Source organism: Prionailurus viverrinus, chromosome D4 (assembly GCF_022837055.1).
Source record: "Prionailurus viverrinus isolate Anna chromosome D4, UM_Priviv_1.0, whole genome shotgun sequence".
In the NCBI taxonomy this organism is placed as follows: domain Eukaryota; kingdom Metazoa; phylum Chordata; class Mammalia; order Carnivora; family Felidae; genus Prionailurus; species Prionailurus viverrinus.
Window position 1 is genome coordinate 14,285,623 of NC_062573.1, and position 18,561 is coordinate 14,304,183.

Sequence of the window (18,561 nt, forward strand, 5' to 3'; positions counted from 1 at the left end):
GAGTGTGGAGACTGCTTGGGATCCTCTCTCTTCCTCTCTGTCCCCATCCCCAGCTCATTCTCACTCTCTCTCAAAAATAAAAATCGTTTAAAAATTACTTTTGCAGCCTAATTCTATTTTTGCTGATGGGAAATGGAGGCTCATCAGAGAGAAGTGACTTGCTTAAGATCTTACCACTAATTTATGAAAGCTAGGATCCTGTTCTAGTGGTCCATGGCCTTCTATTTCTCTTTTTTTCTTTAATTAACTTTTTATTTTAGAATAATTTTAGTTTTCAGAAAAGTTGCAGAGTGCAGAGAGTTCCCATATAATCACTCAACTTTGCCTCATGTTGACATCTTACATAACCATGGTACCTTTGTCAAAACAGAAAAATACCAAATACCAAACTATTCGTATTTCACCACTTTTTCCACTAAAGGCCTTTTTTGATCCAGGATCCATTCCAGAATACTACATTGCATTCAATGAACCAATTTTATCTTTCAGTTGAGATGAGACTCACAGAACATAACGTTAATCATTTTTAAATGACCAATTCACTGGCATTTAGCACACTCACTGTGTTGTGCAACCACCACTTCTGTCTAGCTCCAAAACGTTTTCATCACCCCAAAATAAAACCCTGCACCTATTAAGCAGTTATTTGCTCATGCTTCCCTCCCTCCAGTCCCCAGCAACCACTAATCTCTTGCTAGCACTTGACAGCATTTAGCACCATGCCTTGTACCTCCCTGGGAAGTACTCACAATAGTAGGTTTTGAGGGGTTTGTGGGTTTTTTTTTATCATTTTTTATTGAAGTATAATATGCCTACTAAATGGTGCAGATAAATGTAAATGTAAAGTTGGATGAACTTGCACAAACACATCCATGTAACTTGCACTCAGATCAGTAAACAACATGACCGGCACCCTAATAAACCCCTTTGGTCTCCCTTCCAGTCGCTCTCCTCCTCGATTGTAATCATTATCCTAACTTCTAACAGCACAAGTGAATTTCGCCTGGTTTGTATTTTATATAAATAAAATCATACAATATGTATTCTTGTGCCTGACTTCTTTTGCTCAACATTATGTTTAAGATCTAGTCACATTGTTGCATTCACAATACTTTTTATGGATAAGATGGAAAGATTAAAAGTATTTTCAAATTTTGGGGGTAGGGTAGAGAATGGGAACTCAGGTTTTCTCACCAAGAACAAAATGTGAGAAATAGATCACACCAAACAGCAGCATTCTTAAATTTTCCACTCCTACTGAGCTCTTTGAGGTAAATAGTCCTAATTATACCTAGTTATCAATAAACTCTGAGATGGAACTGGTGTCATGAAAGAAATGAGCAGGGGATCTACACGGGAGCGGGGGGTGGGGGGGGGTGGGCACTAATTACCCATATGAGTTGAAGGAGCATGACTAGTAGGCACTGCAGAGAAAACCCAGTGTGATGCATCGCAAATTATTTAATCTCCCCAGAGATTGTCTTCCCAGTCTGTAAAACAAGGATAGTAACATAATTGTCATCAAAACTAGGTAAGTGAATGCATGATACTGTCCCTCTTTTTTTTTAATTTTTTTTTAACATTTATTTATTTTTGAGACAGAGACAGAGCATGAGTGGGGGAGGGGCAGAGAGAGGGAGACACAGAATCTGAAACAGGCTCCAGGCTCTCAGCTGTCAGCACAGAGCCGGACGCTGGGCTCGAACTCACAGACCGTGAAATCATGACCTGAGCCGAAGCCGGCCGCTCAACCGACTGAGCCGCCCAGGCGCCCCGTGTCCCTGACTCTTAAATGCACAAAAAATATGACCTCATTGTCCCACCTCCCTTATTTGACCACAGATCAGAACTCTAGTAGCTGAAAGCTACACAGGTCTCATATTTCCCTAGCAGTAAGCCTCTCTGCCTATTTAACTTGGAATGTAAAGAGGTATAAAACGGGTTCCGGGTACCAATTTTGAGAAATAAAATCTGAGAGTGAGAGTAAGTGTAATACAACCAACTCACTGGCCTCCTCTACAAGTCAAAGTCAGCTTTTCTATAATCCCTAGTGCACCTTGATAAGGGCATTCCTTTGCTAGAGTATTGATCTCCACCCCCTACTTCATTCACCCAAATCCTACCAGTTCACCCAAGCCCCATAAGCCTCATTGGTTCCCTCCTGCCCCTGCACATATTCTGCCCAAACCGCGCACAGACCTTTGGTCAAATGTCGCATTGTACCCATCCTAGACTGGCCCGATGCCCCTATCGACTTAGAGCTTTTCCAGAATGCCCATGTCTTTTCACATCACCTCTCTCAATCCATGGCACAGAGCAGGCTCTGAGTAATTACACTGGAATAAATTTTCCTCTGAAAACCTGGAAGGCCGCCTGGTGCTGAACTCAACAGCTTTAAAACACTCAGTCTGCAAAAATGGACGTAGCTATTGTTTTCGGTATTAAGGTGTTGTTTTAATGTCCTTGACATCCAGTTATTCTTTCAACGATTAACCAGCGCCAAGTATGCACTAGACTGGGAAAAGGAAAACTGTAAAGAGAACCTCAGGGCTGTAACCGCATCGGAGCCCGACTCTCAGGGACCCCTACTGCACCTCCTCTGCGCCCCCATATAGGACCCCACTGTCCTTCCGCTACCCAAGCTCCGGCCCCAAGTAAGGAGCAAGGAGGAGGGGGGAGGGAAACGAGGGCCCTCCTGCCCTTTCGCACATCTGATTGGCCAGGCCTCGATGAGTGTGGGCGGGGCCGAGGCCGGAGCTGACCAGCCCGCCGGCCCAGTGCCCGTAGGGGGCGTGGCCTTAACGCTGATTGGGGCGGGCTGCAAGGGGGGGAGATGCTTCCGGGTGAGCTGCCCCGCCCCCACGTGGGTCCCGGGAGACTAAAACGAGCTACGGCGGTGGCGGGAGCGACAGCTCTGAGCCCTTGAGGAGCCAGGTGAGTGGGGGCCGGACTCGGGGAGACGGCGGACTTGGAGGTGGAGGCTGTGGCACCAAGAGTCCCTTGTCCCCAGACCCAAATGTGCCGTGCGCCTAAAGCGCTGGCGGTGCAGCCGGGGGCAGAGTCCTTGTGGGGCCCTTGTTTAGATTGCCTTGCTGCACCCAGGATTGGGGTCTCCGCGGGGATGTAGCCATTGGGGGCCCGGCTCCGGGCTCTGCATCTCCTCTCTGGGGTCCACTCCCTTGGAGACCCTTGGTGCGTTCTCTATCAGTGCAGAGCCTGAGGTGCCTTGAAGGATTTGGGGGAGGGGGGGGAGGAGGAGGAGGGAAGTGGAGACAGTAACAGTCGCTTTGTGCTAGATTTATACATAAGTCACATCCATTAGCCCATTAAGGCTACAAAAGCCCGTTGAGGTCGGTTCAAGTTCCCATTTGCCAGATACGAAACTGAGATCGCACAGCTGAAAAGTGACAGAACCAGGATTTGAACCCATGTCTACCGTCTCCAAATCCCACACGCTGAACCATCAGGCTGTCAGCTGTAGCCAAGTCCAGAGTCAACGTTCTGCCTCCTTCCTCATACCCCCCTATTTCATTCAGAGTTCTCCACAAGCCCAACTCTGCTGGTAAGCAGCTTTGAAATCTATACTTAAAGTAGCAAGGGCTAATGGTGGGCACTGAGAACTGGGCTGCTGGAGACCTGGATTCTAGGCCCAGATCTGCCACTGACCCCTTGCGAGATCTTGAGCCAGTGTCTGCCTTTCTCTGAGCCCAGTTCGCCATTATTTCGATGATGTAATCAACAAGCTTTAAGGAGCCTCTTAGCCAAGATATTCTAGGAGTCTGTGGAACTGGCCGATTCTCGTTGTAGCTCCAAATGGCTAAGCCCAGAAGAGGCTGGGCTCTTCAAAGCCCTAGGTCAAGGCCTCGGTCTCCTGCTTCTCTTTAATCCCTGTATCCAGCACTGGGATGGCTCAGGGTAGATATTCAGGAAATGCTGGTTAGTTGGTCCCTTTTCAGAACTGCCTGACAGCTGCTGTCCTGGGCCCTTCTGGGGCTTTGGATTTCTCAGCCCTGGCCACCTTCTACTTAGTTGGCCCTCCTGACTGCCTCCTCCCCAACTAGTGGCAGAGCCTGCCAGAGCTGGCAGCAGTTCCCCACCCTCTGCGCCAAGAGCACAGCCTCTGAAATCCTCAGCAGAGCATAACATGGGAAGTTCAGGCCTTGCAGCTCCTTCTGACCCACCCCCTCACCCCCATTCTGGCAGCTCCCAGGTCCCAACTTAGTTACTTAAGGAAGGAAGTACCTTCATAATCAGTCTGCAGAACCACCTCTTGCACGAAGCCATCCTTGGCTCCTGGAGACACAGGCGCCTCCCATAGATTAACATCTAGTCCACCCTCTACGGTAGCGTCTGTGTGGTATCTCAGAAGACCCTGCAGCCACACAGGTTTGAGTGCAAGTTCTCCCTTCTGGGTGTGGTGGGGAAGGCACTTCTGGGCTCACTCCAGATCTCCTTCCTGTTCAGTTCTGCTCCGAATGATGATAAAAGTAGCTACACATTTACTGTGCTGCTACCTGGTGCCAGGCACGTACCTCCTGACTATCTCTAATCTAATTTCCGCAGCTTTGCAGGTTTGGTAGTATCATTCCCATTTTATAGATTATGAAATGAAGGCCCTGAAAGGCCAGCAACCTTCCCTGAAGTCACCCACACAGCACAGATCAGACCTGGGCCTCTATGACCCTGAAACAAGGTTCTCTCTACACCACCCTGTGCTGCTGCCTTCCAGCTAAGCTAACCTGCTCTAATGTGGGTGAGCATAGGTGGTCCCGTGGTGAGTCCCACGGTGACTTGCCATTGTCTTTGAGGTGTCACAGGATTTAAGCTGTGGCTTGCAGGTCCCTTGATTTGGAGGAAGTGCCCTCCCAAATGTGTGGAAATCTCCCAGTCTTGAGGGACTTTTTGCAAAGCAAAACCTTGGCATGGATTTGGCTCTGCAAACAGGCAACTCTGGCTTAGAGGCTGTTTTTCTATTCCACAAATATTTAGTTATTAAGTGCCTGTTGTAACAGAATGACAGTGTGTGGCGTAGGTGACAGGGCACTGGACTAGAAGGCTGGAGACTCATGGTCAAGCCCGGCTCTGTACCTGACTCACTGTGTGATGTCAAACAAGGCCTGTCACCTCTCTGCACCTCGTTTTCAACATCAGAATGTAAGAAATGGACAGGATTGGTGATTCTCAACTTTCTAATTTTCTCAGCACTGACACCCGTTTCTCAAATCAAATCTCTCCCTAATCCTAAAAGTAAAGAAACAGATGCAGGGGTACCTTGGTGGCTCAGATGGTTAAGCGGCCGACTCCTGATTTTGGCTCAGGTCGTGATCTCACAGTTCGTGAGACCGAGCCCCGTGTTGGGCTCTGTGCTGTCAGCATGGAGCCTGCGTAGGATTCTCTCTCTCTGCCCCTCCCCAGCTCACGCCCGTGTGCACTCTCGCTCTCTCTTGCTCTCTCTTTCTCTCTCAAAATGAATAAACATTAAAAAAAAAAAAAAAGGAAGAAGAAACAGACACAAATGGTTGTGCCCTAGTGAGGCCTCCCCCTCAACCCTCTCACCCTTGCCCCCGCCCCCAACCTCCCAGCCTCCTTGTGGTAAAATTTGGGCTGCAAAGCACCTTGGCTGGCCTGCTGTGCTGCTTCTGATAAGCAGAAGGCATTTGCTGGCCCAGCCTTCTAAAGTAGATGGGGAGTTGAGGTCAGTGGAATGCAGCTTTGGATTCCAGAAGACAGGGTCCTGCTACAAAGGTTGTTCTCTAGGAGGTGAATCAGAGGCACGTTCAAAATCTGACTGGGCTCCAAACAAGTCACTTAACCTCTCCGAGCCTCCGTTTCCTTATCACTAAAAGTTGGAAGGACCACTGCGGTTAGATGAGATACATGTAAAGGTACCTGGTCCAGTGCCCAGCACATACGTACACTCAGTATCTTTTCTCTTGCCTATCCATCTCTCCCACCCACAAGGCAAAGGTAGTACAGGCAGAGAGATGCCTGTTGAATCAAGTGTTTATCAAGTGTTCATGGGTATGGTAGATAAAACCCTATACTCACTGTCTAAAACAGATTCAAATTCTGGCCCATTACTAACCAGCTGCGTGGTCTTAGGCAGAGGACTTAACCTTTCTGAGCTGAGCTAACCTCTAGCAGACCTGACAGCAAAGTCTTGCACAAAATGGGCACTTAGGACTTTGCATCTGCTGAATGACTGATTGCTCATTTAGGGGCTAGGACATCACTGGGGAGACCTGACTCGCCTCTGTGTCCAATGATGTGGTTGGCCGAGGGGTGTGGTAGTAGGGTGGGTCCTTGTGTGGCTCCTGATAACCCCAGCCCTGCCAAGGAGGAGAATTGGATAAAATGGGCCCCTGAGCTGGTTGGGAGGGGGGCTAAAAGGACCTGAGAGAAAGGCATTATCAGCATACTCAAGGACCCCCATCCCCCATTCTCCGCCTAGGAATTGACACCAGATTTCTAGCCCTACTGTTTTAGCCTCTTAACTTGCTAAGTGTAACCTTGGGTAAGTCCTTGCCCTTCCCTGGGCCTTGAGGTCCCATTCATACAAGGAGAGACTGGTGGCTCTTTCCCCCCCCTACTTGGCTACTGAGTATTGTCCCAGGCACCTCCAAAAACTCAGCTCCCCACCACCCTCTTCCTGCCTTGTCCCTGTCTCCATTGCCGTCTGGGTCACGGAAGCTCAGAGCATCCGTCCCAAGAGACTGACTCTTGGCTGCCTTACGGTGGCCCTTCCTTTTCCTCCCATCTACCCCCACAGTCTCTGTGCTCCTCTTCTCAGCCTGCAAGAGTTATCTTCCTAAAGCCAGGCTCTGACTAGGCTACTCCCACCTCCCCACCTCCACCTCCCTCCCCTCCCCCATCTTCCCTGTCCTCAGTCTGGCCTCCCTTTGTCCCCTCCCTAGGACATACATCTTCAATTGTCTTCTCAGCCCTCAGAACAGCCTTTCCTCCTTCCCCACCTTTGCCCCTCACTTCCCTTCCTGAGGGAACATTCGCCCCTTTCCCTCTGCCAAGCTGAACCCACTCATCCCGAAACATCCAAATTTAAGCCCCTGTCTTCCTCCCACGAGCTTCTTCCAACCTCCAAACTCACATTGGAACTCCTGGTATGCTTGTGGTGGTTCCTCTCTGAGAGGTACTCCATCCACCCTACCGCCTGGACTATAGTGCCACCTTGATGAGAAATCATGTGTACAAGTGCCCAGCGTGGCCTGGCATGTTGTAGGTGCTCAAGAAATGAATGGTAATGCCCCAGCTTCCTTCTGTCTTACACCACTTACTTGGCATTAGGGCATATTGTCTTATACTTCATATAGTTAAACATTTACTGTGTGGCAGAGTGCTGGGGGGTGGGGAGGAGGGCAGAAGTGAACTCACTGTGGACCATGCCCTGCAGAAGCACTGTCTACTGGAATGACATAAATTAGATCCACAAAGAGCTGTTACATAAGAGAGATTAGGATCTGGGCAAGAGAGGCTTAGTGGGAGAGGGAAGAAGGGGCACCTGGTAGGATTTGGGGGCGAGGAGGTTGTGGAGAGAGCACAAACCTTCTAGGTAAAGGGGACAGAAACCTTCCAGAAAGTGGCCAAGGCCAAGTGTGGCTTGTGCTTGGGGAGCAGCAGGAGGCTGTGAGGCTGGAAAAGACAGCTTCCATGGCCACTCTACAGGAGTTCTGTCTGCCAGTCTGTCTGTCTGTCAGGTGCTATTTAATCCTCTTAGTGTGTGTTGCGCCAGGCCAGAAGTTGCCTGGCCAGAAGTCTCCGTACCGAGGTGTTAATGGTGCTTTTCTCTAGAGGTAGAATTACAGGAGATTTTTCTCTTTTTGCTTATCTAAAATTTCTGCCAAGCACATGAACATTTTTCATGGAATAAACAAAGTTTAAATGTTGGCTATATCAGTGCTTCTCATCTTAATTTCTTTTTTTTTTTTTTTTTTTTTAACGTTTATTCATTTTTGACACAGAGAGAGACAGAGCATGAACGGGGGAGAGTCAGAGAGAGGGAGACACAGAATCTGAAACAGGCTCCAGGCTCTGAGCTGTCAGCACAGAGGGGGCTCAAACTCACAGACCGCGAGATCATGACCTGAGCCGAAGTCGGCCGCTTAACCGACTGAGCCACCCAGGCGCCCCTTCTCATCCTAATTTCTAATCCATCACAGATTGATTTCCTTGGATAACATACAATAAAATAAAATTGAATTGCTGGAGAAATGTTATTTGAGAAAAAGAGAGAGACCCTATAAAACACAAGTCCAAATCTTATGTTATTAGGTTCCAGTAGCCAGGAGAGTGTCCGAAGGACCTACTTCTCTTTCTCTACTTACCTCGTCGTAGACCGGCAGGCCTTGGTGAACCACATCGGAGGTGCACTGGCCAGAAGGCAGCGGAGGCAGGAATCTGGAAGAGCTTGGGCGGGGGGGGGGGGGGGGGGGAAGGGGGGGTATCCATCTCCTGGAGACAGGGACCATGTCTCATGTGCCTCCTCTTGTCCCCCAGAGCTGTACACAGAGCTGAGGGCACAGCAGACACCTCAGGAGCCCTCGGTTTCAACCAGCTGGCTGCCTATTGCTCTGCCCACCATGCAGCCCCAGTCGGTTCTGCACAGCGGCTACTTCCACCCGCTGCTTCGCGCCTGGCAGACGGCCACCGCCACCCTCAGCGCCTCCAACCTCATCTACCCCATCTTTGTCACGTGAGTCCCAGGAATGGTCCAGGTCTCTGATGTGTGTGTGTGTGTGTGTGTGTGTGTGTGTGTGTGTGTGTGTGTTTGAGAGAGAGAGAGAGAGAGAGAGAGAGTGTGTGTGTGTGTGTGTGTGTGTGTGTGAAAAAGAGAGAGAAATTGAGAGTGGGTTAAGGACAAGTTTTAGGAACCAAACAAACCTTGAAAGAACTCAGTCTTCCCCATTTGGAAAATAAGAATAATAACCCCGGCCTGCCATCCTGAATAATAACATCTGGCCTTGTTGCATCCTTTTGCAACAAGACAGAAGCTGAGAAGGCATTCTGTAGATTTGTAAAGAGCTATGTACATGTAAGAGGTGGCAGCCGTGATTATTAGTAATAGCAATGGCTGACATTTATTGAGTGCTTACTGTGTACCGGGTACTATGCTAAGCACCTACATGTATTCTCTCATTCAGTCCTGACAGTATTTGTGTGAAGAAGGTATGGCTATTATTCCCTAGAGTGTCATCTCCACGAGGGCAGGGATTTGTGTCTGTTTTGTTCAGTTTGTATCTCCAGAGAGTAAACAGTACCTGGCACATAATAAGTGCTCGATATTTGTTGAATGAATGAATGAATCCACCCAAATACAGATGAAGGGCCTGGCCTCAAAGAGAGATGGTACAAGTTGGCCAAGGTCACCCAGCCAGTAAGTGGCTGGGAGGGCAGGCGAGGGCCTGCTGACTTTAGAGTCCAAGTTCTTAGCTATTTGACTCCTTCCTGTGATTACTGTTCTTTTAGTCCAGTCGCTTCTGTTGTCACTGTCACTCTTTTGTCGTTCCTGTTACTATTTCAGGCCCTGGGTTTGGCCAGGCAGGGAACCAGACACTGGACCCCAGCCTCCTCCCACCGTCCCCGCTTCTCTACTCCTTCCCATCTCCCCAGCCATCCCTCCCGGTGACTCCCTCGCCACTGGCCCTTCCCACAGCCACCAGTCCATAGCCCACCCCTCCCCGCTCTTGCAGGGACGTTCCTGATGACGTACAGCCCATCGCCAGCCTCCCGGGAGTGGCCAGGTAGGGGACGTGGTGGGGAGGGCCAGGGGAGGATGGAGGGAGAGATTTCCCAGGTGGAGGTGCCAGGAAGCAGACCCAAGAGATAGATCTGGAGGAGCTCCCCAGCCCAGTAGAGAGAAGGGTTTTCTCAGGGACAGAGTTGCTCCACAACACAAGAGGCAGCCTCATAAAGGGACGAGCGATCCATTCATCACCAGAGATGTCATAGCAGAGTCTATTGCAGGGGGAGCTGGACTGCAAATGGGAGTTCAGCGAGAACCTTGGAGGGGCCTTCCAGAGCTAAATTCCATAGCTCTGTTTCTGCAGGCCTCTGTTTTCCCATCTGTTTGGTGGGTGCATTCCTACCCCTCCCTGTATTGTGGGGCTTGAGCCATCCTGGTGCCGTGTGCAACTTGGCTCTTAACAGACAGGTGAGGGGACCCCTTGCCTGGGACCTACCTCATTTCGGGCCCTCCACCCCACCCCCATGCAGATATGGTGTGAACCGGCTGGAAGAGATGCTGAAGCCCCTGGTGGAAGAGGGCCTGCGCTGCGTCCTGGTCTTTGGAGTCCCCAGCAGAGTCCCTAAGGTGGAGAACCAGAAGCAGAGTTGGAGGGGAGGAGAAGGGAGGGAGGCGTGAGGGTGAGCTGAGGTTCCACACTGACCACACTCTCATTACTGCCACATGCTGGCCCTGGGGCTTGGGTGAGTGGACACTGCCCCTGTCTAATGACCGCACCCATGGAGGGACAGGAAGCCTAGTAGGGCTGTGACACCCTGACCGGGTAGGTCAAGTGCCCTGTGCAAAATGGAGACAGTCCTTACTGCGTCCCCACGCAGGGAGCCGGGTGGTCCGTGAGGTCTGGCTGTCCTGCCTCCGGAGGGCTTCAGGTCACAGACTTACCGCTTTGTCCTTCCCCGGCCACTAGGACGAACGGGGCTCTGCAGCCGACTCTGAGGACTCCCCAGCCGTCGAGGCGATCCGTTTGTTGCGCAAGACGTTCCCCAGCCTCCTGGTGGCCTGTGATGTCTGCTTGTGTCCCTACACCTCTCACGGTCACTGTGGTGAGCTTCCCCCGCCTCCCCAAGTCCTGCTGCCCGAGACCTCCTGCAGGTGGGATAGGCCGGGGACCTAGACGCTCCCCCAAACCCGGCCGTCTGTCCTGCAGGGCTCCTGGGCAAGAACGGCACATTCCAGGCCGAGGAGAGCCGCCAGCGGCTGGCAGAAGTAGCACTCGCCTATGCCAAGGCAGGTGAGTGAGCCTCCGGCAGAGATGAGCAGCTCCGGGTCAGGGAGGTGGCAGAGTGGATACGGGGGTCCCGGAGTTCTCAAGGCCACCCTCTGCCCCTCAGGATGTCAGGTGGTAGCCCCATCGGACATGATGGACGGACGTGTGGAAGCCATCAAGGAGGCCCTGATGGCACATGGACTTGGCAACAGGGTAGGGTGGGGAGTGTGGCAACGGGTGTGGGGAGGGCAAGGAGACAGCCTGGACCAGCCCTGTCCCCACATGTGCTAAGAATCACAGAAGTGAGAGGCACCTGGGTGGCTCAGTCAGGCATCCGACTCTTGATTTCGGCTCAGGTCATGATCTCATGGTTCGTGGGTTCAAGCCCCATGTCAGGCCTTGTGCTAACACTGTGGAGCCTGCTTGGAATTCTCTCTCTCTCTCTCTCTCTCTCTCTCTCTCTGTCCCTCCCGCACACACACACTCTCTCTCTCTTTCTCTCAAAAAAGAATGAATTAAAAAACTTAAAACAAAAGAATCACAGAAGTGAAAACAGCACTGGACAAGGCCTTTGGGATCCATCTCAACCTCTGCACCTCACATGGGGAAACCAAGGCCCAGAGCTTTAATGGGACTAGACCATGGGCACTCTGCTTCCCAGCCTACATCCTTTCTCTCCCTGTCACTTCACCCTGACACATCTGGAAAGAGCTGCCTGAACCCTGACCCCCACTTTCTCCCTGTAGGTATCAGTGATGAGCTATAGCGCCAAATTTGCATCCTGTTTCTATGGACCTTTCCGGTAAGTGGGGATCGGCAGGGGCCCGCTCTCAAACCCCTGACCCATCAGCCTAGAGCTGGCGCCCACCCTGATGCCTCTGCTTCCCAGGGATGCGGCCCAGTCAAGCCCAGCTTTTGGAGATCGCCGCTGCTACCAGCTGCCGCCAGGAGCACGGGGCCTGGCCCTCCGAGCCGTGGTGAGTGACCAGACCTCAAGCCCCACCTGGCCCATCCCCCTCCCAGCTCACCTCCCGGGCACTACCCACACAGTACTTCATCCCTCAGGCGCGGGATGTGCGGGAAGGAGCCGACATGCTCATGGTAAAGCCAGGAATGCCCTACCTGGACATCGTGCGAGAGGTGAAGGACAAGGTGAGCAGACGGAACAGAGACCAGCAGAGAGAGGCTCAGGGAAATGAGCGAGTTTGTCCACAGACTCTGGGACCTCAGACTGGGAGACTGCAGACTCTGAGTTCAGAGCAGTCAGCCCCTGAATAGGAATCCTTCCACCACATCCATGCCTCGGAACCGGGGAACCGGGTGCCGGCCCCGGGGCTCACAGGGGCCTTTGAGCAGCTATGCTTTCACAGTTCGAGAAGGGGCCAGGCTAGGGGCACCTGGGTGGCTCAGTTGGTTAATCGTCTGACTCTTGATTTGGGCTCAGGTCGTGATCTCGCGGTCATGGGATAGAGCCCCTTGTCGGGCTCCGCCCTGAGCACGGAGCCTGCTTGGGATTCTCTCCCTCTCTCTCTGCCCCTCCCTCCTTCCCTCTTCCTCACTCTGTCTCAAACAAAAATATAAACATTATTTAAAAAAAAAAGAAGAAGAAGAAGAAGAATGGGCCAGGCTGCCAGCAGCAGTGACACAGGGGATGGGGCTCCAGATGCTCACAGGTCGAGCAGGGAGGAAGGGACATTCCTGGAGGCACGCCACCATTCCACTTCAATTCATGTACCCACTGCTGCTTTTCTTCAGCACCCTGAGCTCCCGCTTGCTGTGTACCACGTTTCTGGAGAGTTCGCCATGCTGTGGCACGGAGCCCGGGCCGGGGCATTTGATCTCAAGGCTGCTGTGCTGGAGGCCATGACCGCCTTTCGCCGCGCAGGTAAACAGGCCGGGCTGGGGGTTTTTGACCTGTGCCACGGGGCTGATGGGCACTTTGCCTAGAAAGGGAAATAAAGTCACGAGACAGCCTAGAGCCTTATGCCTGGAAATACCAGTGATGTAAAGAAACACAGGGTGAGGAGGGGATATGGAATTGCAGAACAGAACATGGAACAGTGAAGACAGCAGAGCTGGCTATTACATTTTGGTTTTGAGACCTCAGCCAAGCCACTTCTGTGAACCTCAGTGTCCTTGTCTATAAACTGGGGATAAAAAGTACCTGATGCATGGCTGTCAGGAGGATTAAATGAGATGATATGTATAATCACCAAATGCTCACCACTCCATAAACGGGAACTGGTTTTGTTGGTGTGCACAGCATCAGAAGGGCACTTACAACTTACTTATTTCTCCCGTTGTGCATTTTATCCGTTGGCAAACTGAGGCCCAGTAAGAGAAAATGACTTGCCCAGGGTTACACAGTGTGCAGAGCCTTAACTGACCGGAGCTGGGCTCAGTCTCCTGTTGTGACACCCACGGGCTGTGCCTCTTCATGGTAGTCGCCTCCCCCACCCTTGGCCCTCATCTCCCGGAAGGTGTGCCCAGAGCTGATGCCTGGCCTCTCCCCGCTTCCTGCCTCTGTTCCCCGACAGGTGCCGACATCATCATCACCTACTACACGCCTCAGCTATTGCAGTGGCTGAAGGAGGAGTGATGGAGACGGCATACAAGACCCCATAACTAGAACTTCTAAAAGGTCCGGGGCCTTGGAGAAGTGAAAACCAAAGTAAATGCTGCTTTAGAAGTGTGCCCGCGCGCTCTTCCTATTCACATGCTGGTAGGTGCTTTCTGCCAGCATGCTTTCTGCCAGCATGCCAGATCCCGCCACTCGAGTCTCACCGGCCATCCCGGGCTTCCCTGCCCTTCCCCTGGGTCATCCCTGAGGCCCTCCTCCACCACCCCAGCTCCTTCTTCTGGCGTGGCTTCATCTTGAAAGCTACCGGGAGCCAAGGGCACAGGCTTGGCAGGGCCCGGGAGAGGGGCTTGGAGCATTAGGGAAAGAGGAGGGCGGTTGCATCTTGAATCATGAGAAGCTCTGGAAAGCCCGAGGCCTCTGACAGCATAGCTGGGCCCTGGGACAGAGGCCTAGATTGACATCTTCGAGTTTAGACTTGAGATTTGCCACGATTCCTCCAGAAGGTGCTTCCCACCTGGGTCCATGTTGCCAGGCTGCCTGAGATCGTCTGCTTTGAGCCATATACCCAGAGAAGAGTTACTTGTTCATGAGCAGAAACGCTGCCTTCTGAAGATCAAAGTTCAGAAGCAAAGAGAGAGTCCCTGGCTGTTCAAGATGCCACCACCAAAAAGGCTTTTCTGTCGAGAAAATTTTTGAGAACATCGGCTCGGTGCCCAGACACAGTGCCGGGTACTGGGGATATAGCAGGACAGACCTCAGCCTGTCTCTGTGTATGAAATCTGTGCAGGGATAATAGGGAGACAGACAACAATGAGAAAACAAAGCAGTTACAAGTTGTAATAAGCGCTTTGAAGGAAAGAAAGGGTCTGACACCAAAAACAACAGACCATGGGTGTGTCTCAAGAGGGTGGTCGAGAAGCCCTCCCTGAGGCCAAGGGACAAGAAGGGATCCTCCCAGAGAACAGAGGCAAGTGCACCAGAAGCTGCAAGAATGACACAAAGTGTGCAAAGGTCCTGCAGTGGGAGGAGCTTGGCAGGGCTCCTGGGAGCAGGGTGAGGAAGAGGAGGGTGATTGACCGGACCGGAGGTTGGAAAGGTAGGCCCTGCGCCTTGTAAGAAGCTTGGTCTTATTTTGCATTTGATAGAAAGCCATCTGAAGGATCTTAACCAGGAGTTATGTGTGTTCCACTTTCCCACATTGTGTTGCCATGAAAAAAAGGAAGCGTGAGAAAGAGGCTGGTTGGGAGGCTCTCGTAGACCCCAGAGAGCACTGACACTGGCCTGGACCAGGGTAGTGACATTGGAGGCAGGAAGGAGTAGAAGTATTCAGGATACATTAACTCAGGCAGAATTAGCAGATTTTGCTTTTTAAGTCTAGGGAACGAGAGGAAACAAGGGTGCCCTCATGGGTTTCTGGCTTGGGTGCCTGGATGCGTGCTTTCATTCTTCCGAGACTCACGGCATAATGTTCCTCTTAGGAAAGGTTAAGGCCTGGCTATAGAGGGGCCATTTTGCAAGTCTCCCTGCCCATCTGCAAAGTGACAAGAAATCCCAAATCTCGGGCCAAAGCAGGTTCAATTCAGACCTTAAAGCAGTACAATCCATTTTAAGTAGTACAATTACGAACTCCCGGCAGCTCCTGTAGACAGACCAGTCTCCTCTGACTCCTGGTTGAGTCAGAGCTGCAGCTGACCTAACTAAGGACCCGATGTCCTGGCCCCTTGGCCCCTGGCCCCTGAGCTCATTTCTGATTAGTATGAAGGGGAACGTTCTTCAGCACCATCCCAGACTCATCATTGCCAAGCTAATATGAAGCCTGGTTCTTGTCAGCATAGAGAGACAGGAGACAGACCTTGCTCTTTACGTACAAACTCCACAGGAGGCAAACCACTCTGCATATGTCCCAGCCCCCCCCCCCCCCCCACCGGCCCCAGAAGTAAACGTTAAGCGGAATGACGGTGAGTCTCCGTGAGGAGAACCAGGAGGTCGATGTGTCACCAGTGATGTGACGGGCGCTGTGAAGGTCACCAGGACCTGACTGGGTTTGAAGGGTCAGAAAATGCTTCCCTGAGAGGCTGACATCTAACCCTTGACCTGAAGGATAAGCAGCCAAGCTAAGAGCACTCCGGGCAGAAGGAACTCCATGTCTAGAATGAGCTAGAACACAAAGCAGGTGTGGCTGGAGCACAGTGAAGGACAAAAAGACCAGGGCCGAGCCATGCGGGGGTCAAAAGCCATGTGTAAGGAAGATGGAAGCCTTTCCAGACTCTATTCCAAGAGAACGGGAAGCCATCTGAAGGATTTTAAGCAGGTGAACGACGCGCTCTGATTTTGCATTTGATGAAAACATTTGACAGCACTGGCAAAGCGCAGAGGAGAGATTTTGTAGCCTGGACTGGAGTGGTGACAGAGGGGGTGAAGAAGGGAATGGATTTAGGAGGTCGATTTCATGGGAAGGATAAACTTGGTTTGAGCTCCTGGTGGCTGATGGGCCATTTACTAAGATGGGAAAGCTTAGGAGAGAGGGTAGAGGGGGAGTCCTACATTTAGCTTGGGTTTGCAGTGAGGGAGCTATACCTAGAGAGTTGATGACTCACCCAGGGCCACTCAAGTTGTAGCAGAACTGGATGTAGAACCCCATCACTGAAAACACTTCTGGTTAGAACTAGAATTTGAACCCACATAGCTCAACTCCAAGGCCTCTACCTTTAACCACTGTCCACACCATCTCCTAGTGAACAGCCAAATTAGGGATCTAACATGATGCTATTCAAGGGGGTACACCAAGGGCTGAGTTGCCTTCAGGCATCACGGTCTATGTGCAGTGGTGCCCTCTGAAGTCAGGATTTGTCATCAGAAGCCACCTAGTATCTGCTCCAGCCCCACTGTTTTGTTTCCAGAGGCAATGGCCAGGCAGGCAAGCTGAAGGGGTTTAGGTGGTCCTGAAGGATCTAGTTCCTCCACAGTCCCAGTCTCCTGCTACGTGCCCTGCTCTTGCTAGTCGTAACTTTATCCTTGTGCAGAGAGAACTCAGTTTTCACAATTGGCAAGGCATATTCTCAGACTTTCAAGCATCACAGGCAGTTGGTGAGCATTCAGGGCCTCTCTTAATGAGACTTGACTTTATTTCCCTCTGATGTGCCTGCTTAGATGGTAGCTTGTCTGTTTCTTGTAGGTCCTTCCTAAAGGCCACAACAAATAGCCAATACATTCCACCAATCTCACTTCTTTTTTTTGTTTGTTTATTATTGAGAGACACAGCATGAGCATGGGAGGGGCAGACAGTGGAGGAGACACAGAATCCAAAGCAGGCTCCAGGCTCTGAGCTGTCAGCACAGAGCCCGACACGGGGCTCAAACTCACAAACCGTGAGATCATGACCTGAGCTGAAGTCGGACGCTCAACTGACTGAGCCACCCAAGGTGCTCCCCAATCTCACTTTTCTACTATGATCCCTAAAACTACACCTTCAGTGGGCAAATGGTTGAGGGTCCCAAAAAACAACAGGTATTTCAACCAACCACTTTACTAACAATTCCCCAGCTAGGAAAGGAGGACTCCTGACCTGCCCCATACCCCATAGCCTACATGGACTGTGCCAATTCCACATATAAGGGCCTGTGACTTCCAGCGTCCCATATTCCAGATACTTATGGTTGCTAGTGACACAATCCAATTCAGTAGCAAAAAAGCAAATGATTGGTTTTTATAACTGGATTTCAATAAGGTCAGGTGTGCTTGGGTCTAGGGTTAAAGGCTGTCATAGAGGCTATGTCTCTTCATAGTTCTTATATGGTTGCCTCAGCTTGGCTTTATTCTAAGATGGGTTTTTGCCACTTGACAGCCGCAGGATCCTTAAATGGTCCTTATGACTTACAATCCCAAAGAAAGACCCTCTCCCGTCATTCACGACAAATCTCTGGAGCTCTCTTGACTGGCCCCACTCAGGTCATATGAACCAGCCTCTTCATTCAGTCACCATCAACAATGGCATGGGAGATGTGGCACCATGACTGACCAGGTCTGCCTCATTACACAGAAGTCTAGTGGAGTCTCAGAGCTTTGCAGCAGTGGTCCCCCATGCCTGGAATGCTTTTCCCCAGAATCTGTGTGGCTGTCTCCTTTTTATTGTTAAGATCTTGGCTGACACGTCACTTCCTCAGAAACCCTGCCCTGACACCCAATTTAAAGTCATTCCCCAGTTACTCTGTATTAGTCAGGATTCAAGTTCAGTGGTCATAACAAAAGCCAAGGTAATGATAGCTAAGAAGAAAATATTTCTCTCTGAGCAGTCCAGACCATGTCAGCTACATGGTGTGGTGGGTCCAGGCGCCCTCCTTGTTCCGTCCTCCTAAACGCATCTCGGCTGGCTTCCATCTCATGGTCAAAGATGGCGAGTTCAGTTCCCACCATTAGCTCCTCTCCAGTCAGCAGAAAGAGGAGAAAGATGAATGGAGGGCAAGATGCTTCTTTATAAGGGCACACCCCAAAAGTTGCACATATCACTTCTGTCCGTATGCTCTTGTCTGAACTTAGTCACGGTCGCAGCTAGTTGTGTAAGGTAGGCTGGAAAACAGAGTCTAGTGGGGCAGCCAGGTGGCTCAGCTGAAACTTGGATTAAGTTACTAAGGAAAAAGGAGAGAATGGATATAGGGGCAAATGGCCATCCCCATCATATGAAGTGTCTTGTAATCACTCAAACAGTGGTCAGGACAGCAAAGAGGTCTTTAGAGACCATCTAGTTACACACTCTAATTGTATAGATGGGAGACAAACCCAGAAAGGGAAATTGTTCAAATCCACACAAGCCATTGGCAGACCAGGGCTGGGCTTCAGGTCTCCAGACTCCAAGTCCAGTGCTCAAAACTGGAGAAGGGATTGGTTTCAGGGGAATTTTAGCTTTTTAGGTGTTCTCCTAGCTTCAGATGCATTTTTATATTCATGTGTTTTATCTAAGAAAGTTATATTTGTGTATTACTTGTGTAAATAAAAATAAATGAAAACATGGCCAATGCA

The 18,561-nt window shown here is 51.0% G+C and overlaps 2 protein-coding genes across 4 annotated transcripts in view; one reads left to right on the plus strand and one right to left on the minus strand.

The window, feature by feature from the left end:
• The window catches only part of CD4H9orf43 (chromosome D4 C9orf43 homolog), a 30,201-nt gene extending 25,867 nt beyond the window's left edge, over positions 1-4,334 (minus strand). Inside the window, exon 1 of the mRNA XM_047830336.1 lies at positions 4,243-4,334. The gene's annotated coding sequence lies outside the window, so the exon portion shown is untranslated. The remainder of the gene's footprint in view (positions 1-4,242) is intronic.
• ALAD (aminolevulinate dehydratase) lies at positions 2,838-18,561 on the plus strand. Of its 3 annotated transcripts, XM_047830343.1 has the most exons (14): positions 2,879-2,934; positions 3,323-3,562; positions 8,287-8,404; positions 8,512-8,707; positions 9,705-9,755; positions 10,228-10,324; positions 10,665-10,800; positions 10,905-10,988; positions 11,089-11,177; positions 11,711-11,766; positions 11,854-11,941; positions 12,030-12,116; positions 12,720-12,849; positions 13,502-18,561. In XM_047830343.1, the coding sequence occupies exons 4-14, from the start codon at positions 8,595-8,597 to the stop codon at positions 13,561-13,563; spliced, it is 993 nt and encodes a 330-aa protein (XP_047686299.1). In that variant the 5' UTR covers positions 2,879-2,934; positions 3,323-3,562; positions 8,287-8,404; positions 8,512-8,594; the 3' UTR covers positions 13,564-18,561. The 3 variants fall into 3 exon arrangements, with proteins under 3 accessions (XP_047686300.1, XP_047686301.1, XP_047686299.1); XM_047830345.1 differs by lacking the exon at positions 3,323-3,562 and having other exon boundaries at positions 2,853-2,934; XM_047830344.1 differs by lacking the exons at positions 3,323-3,562; positions 8,287-8,404 and having other exon boundaries at positions 2,838-2,934.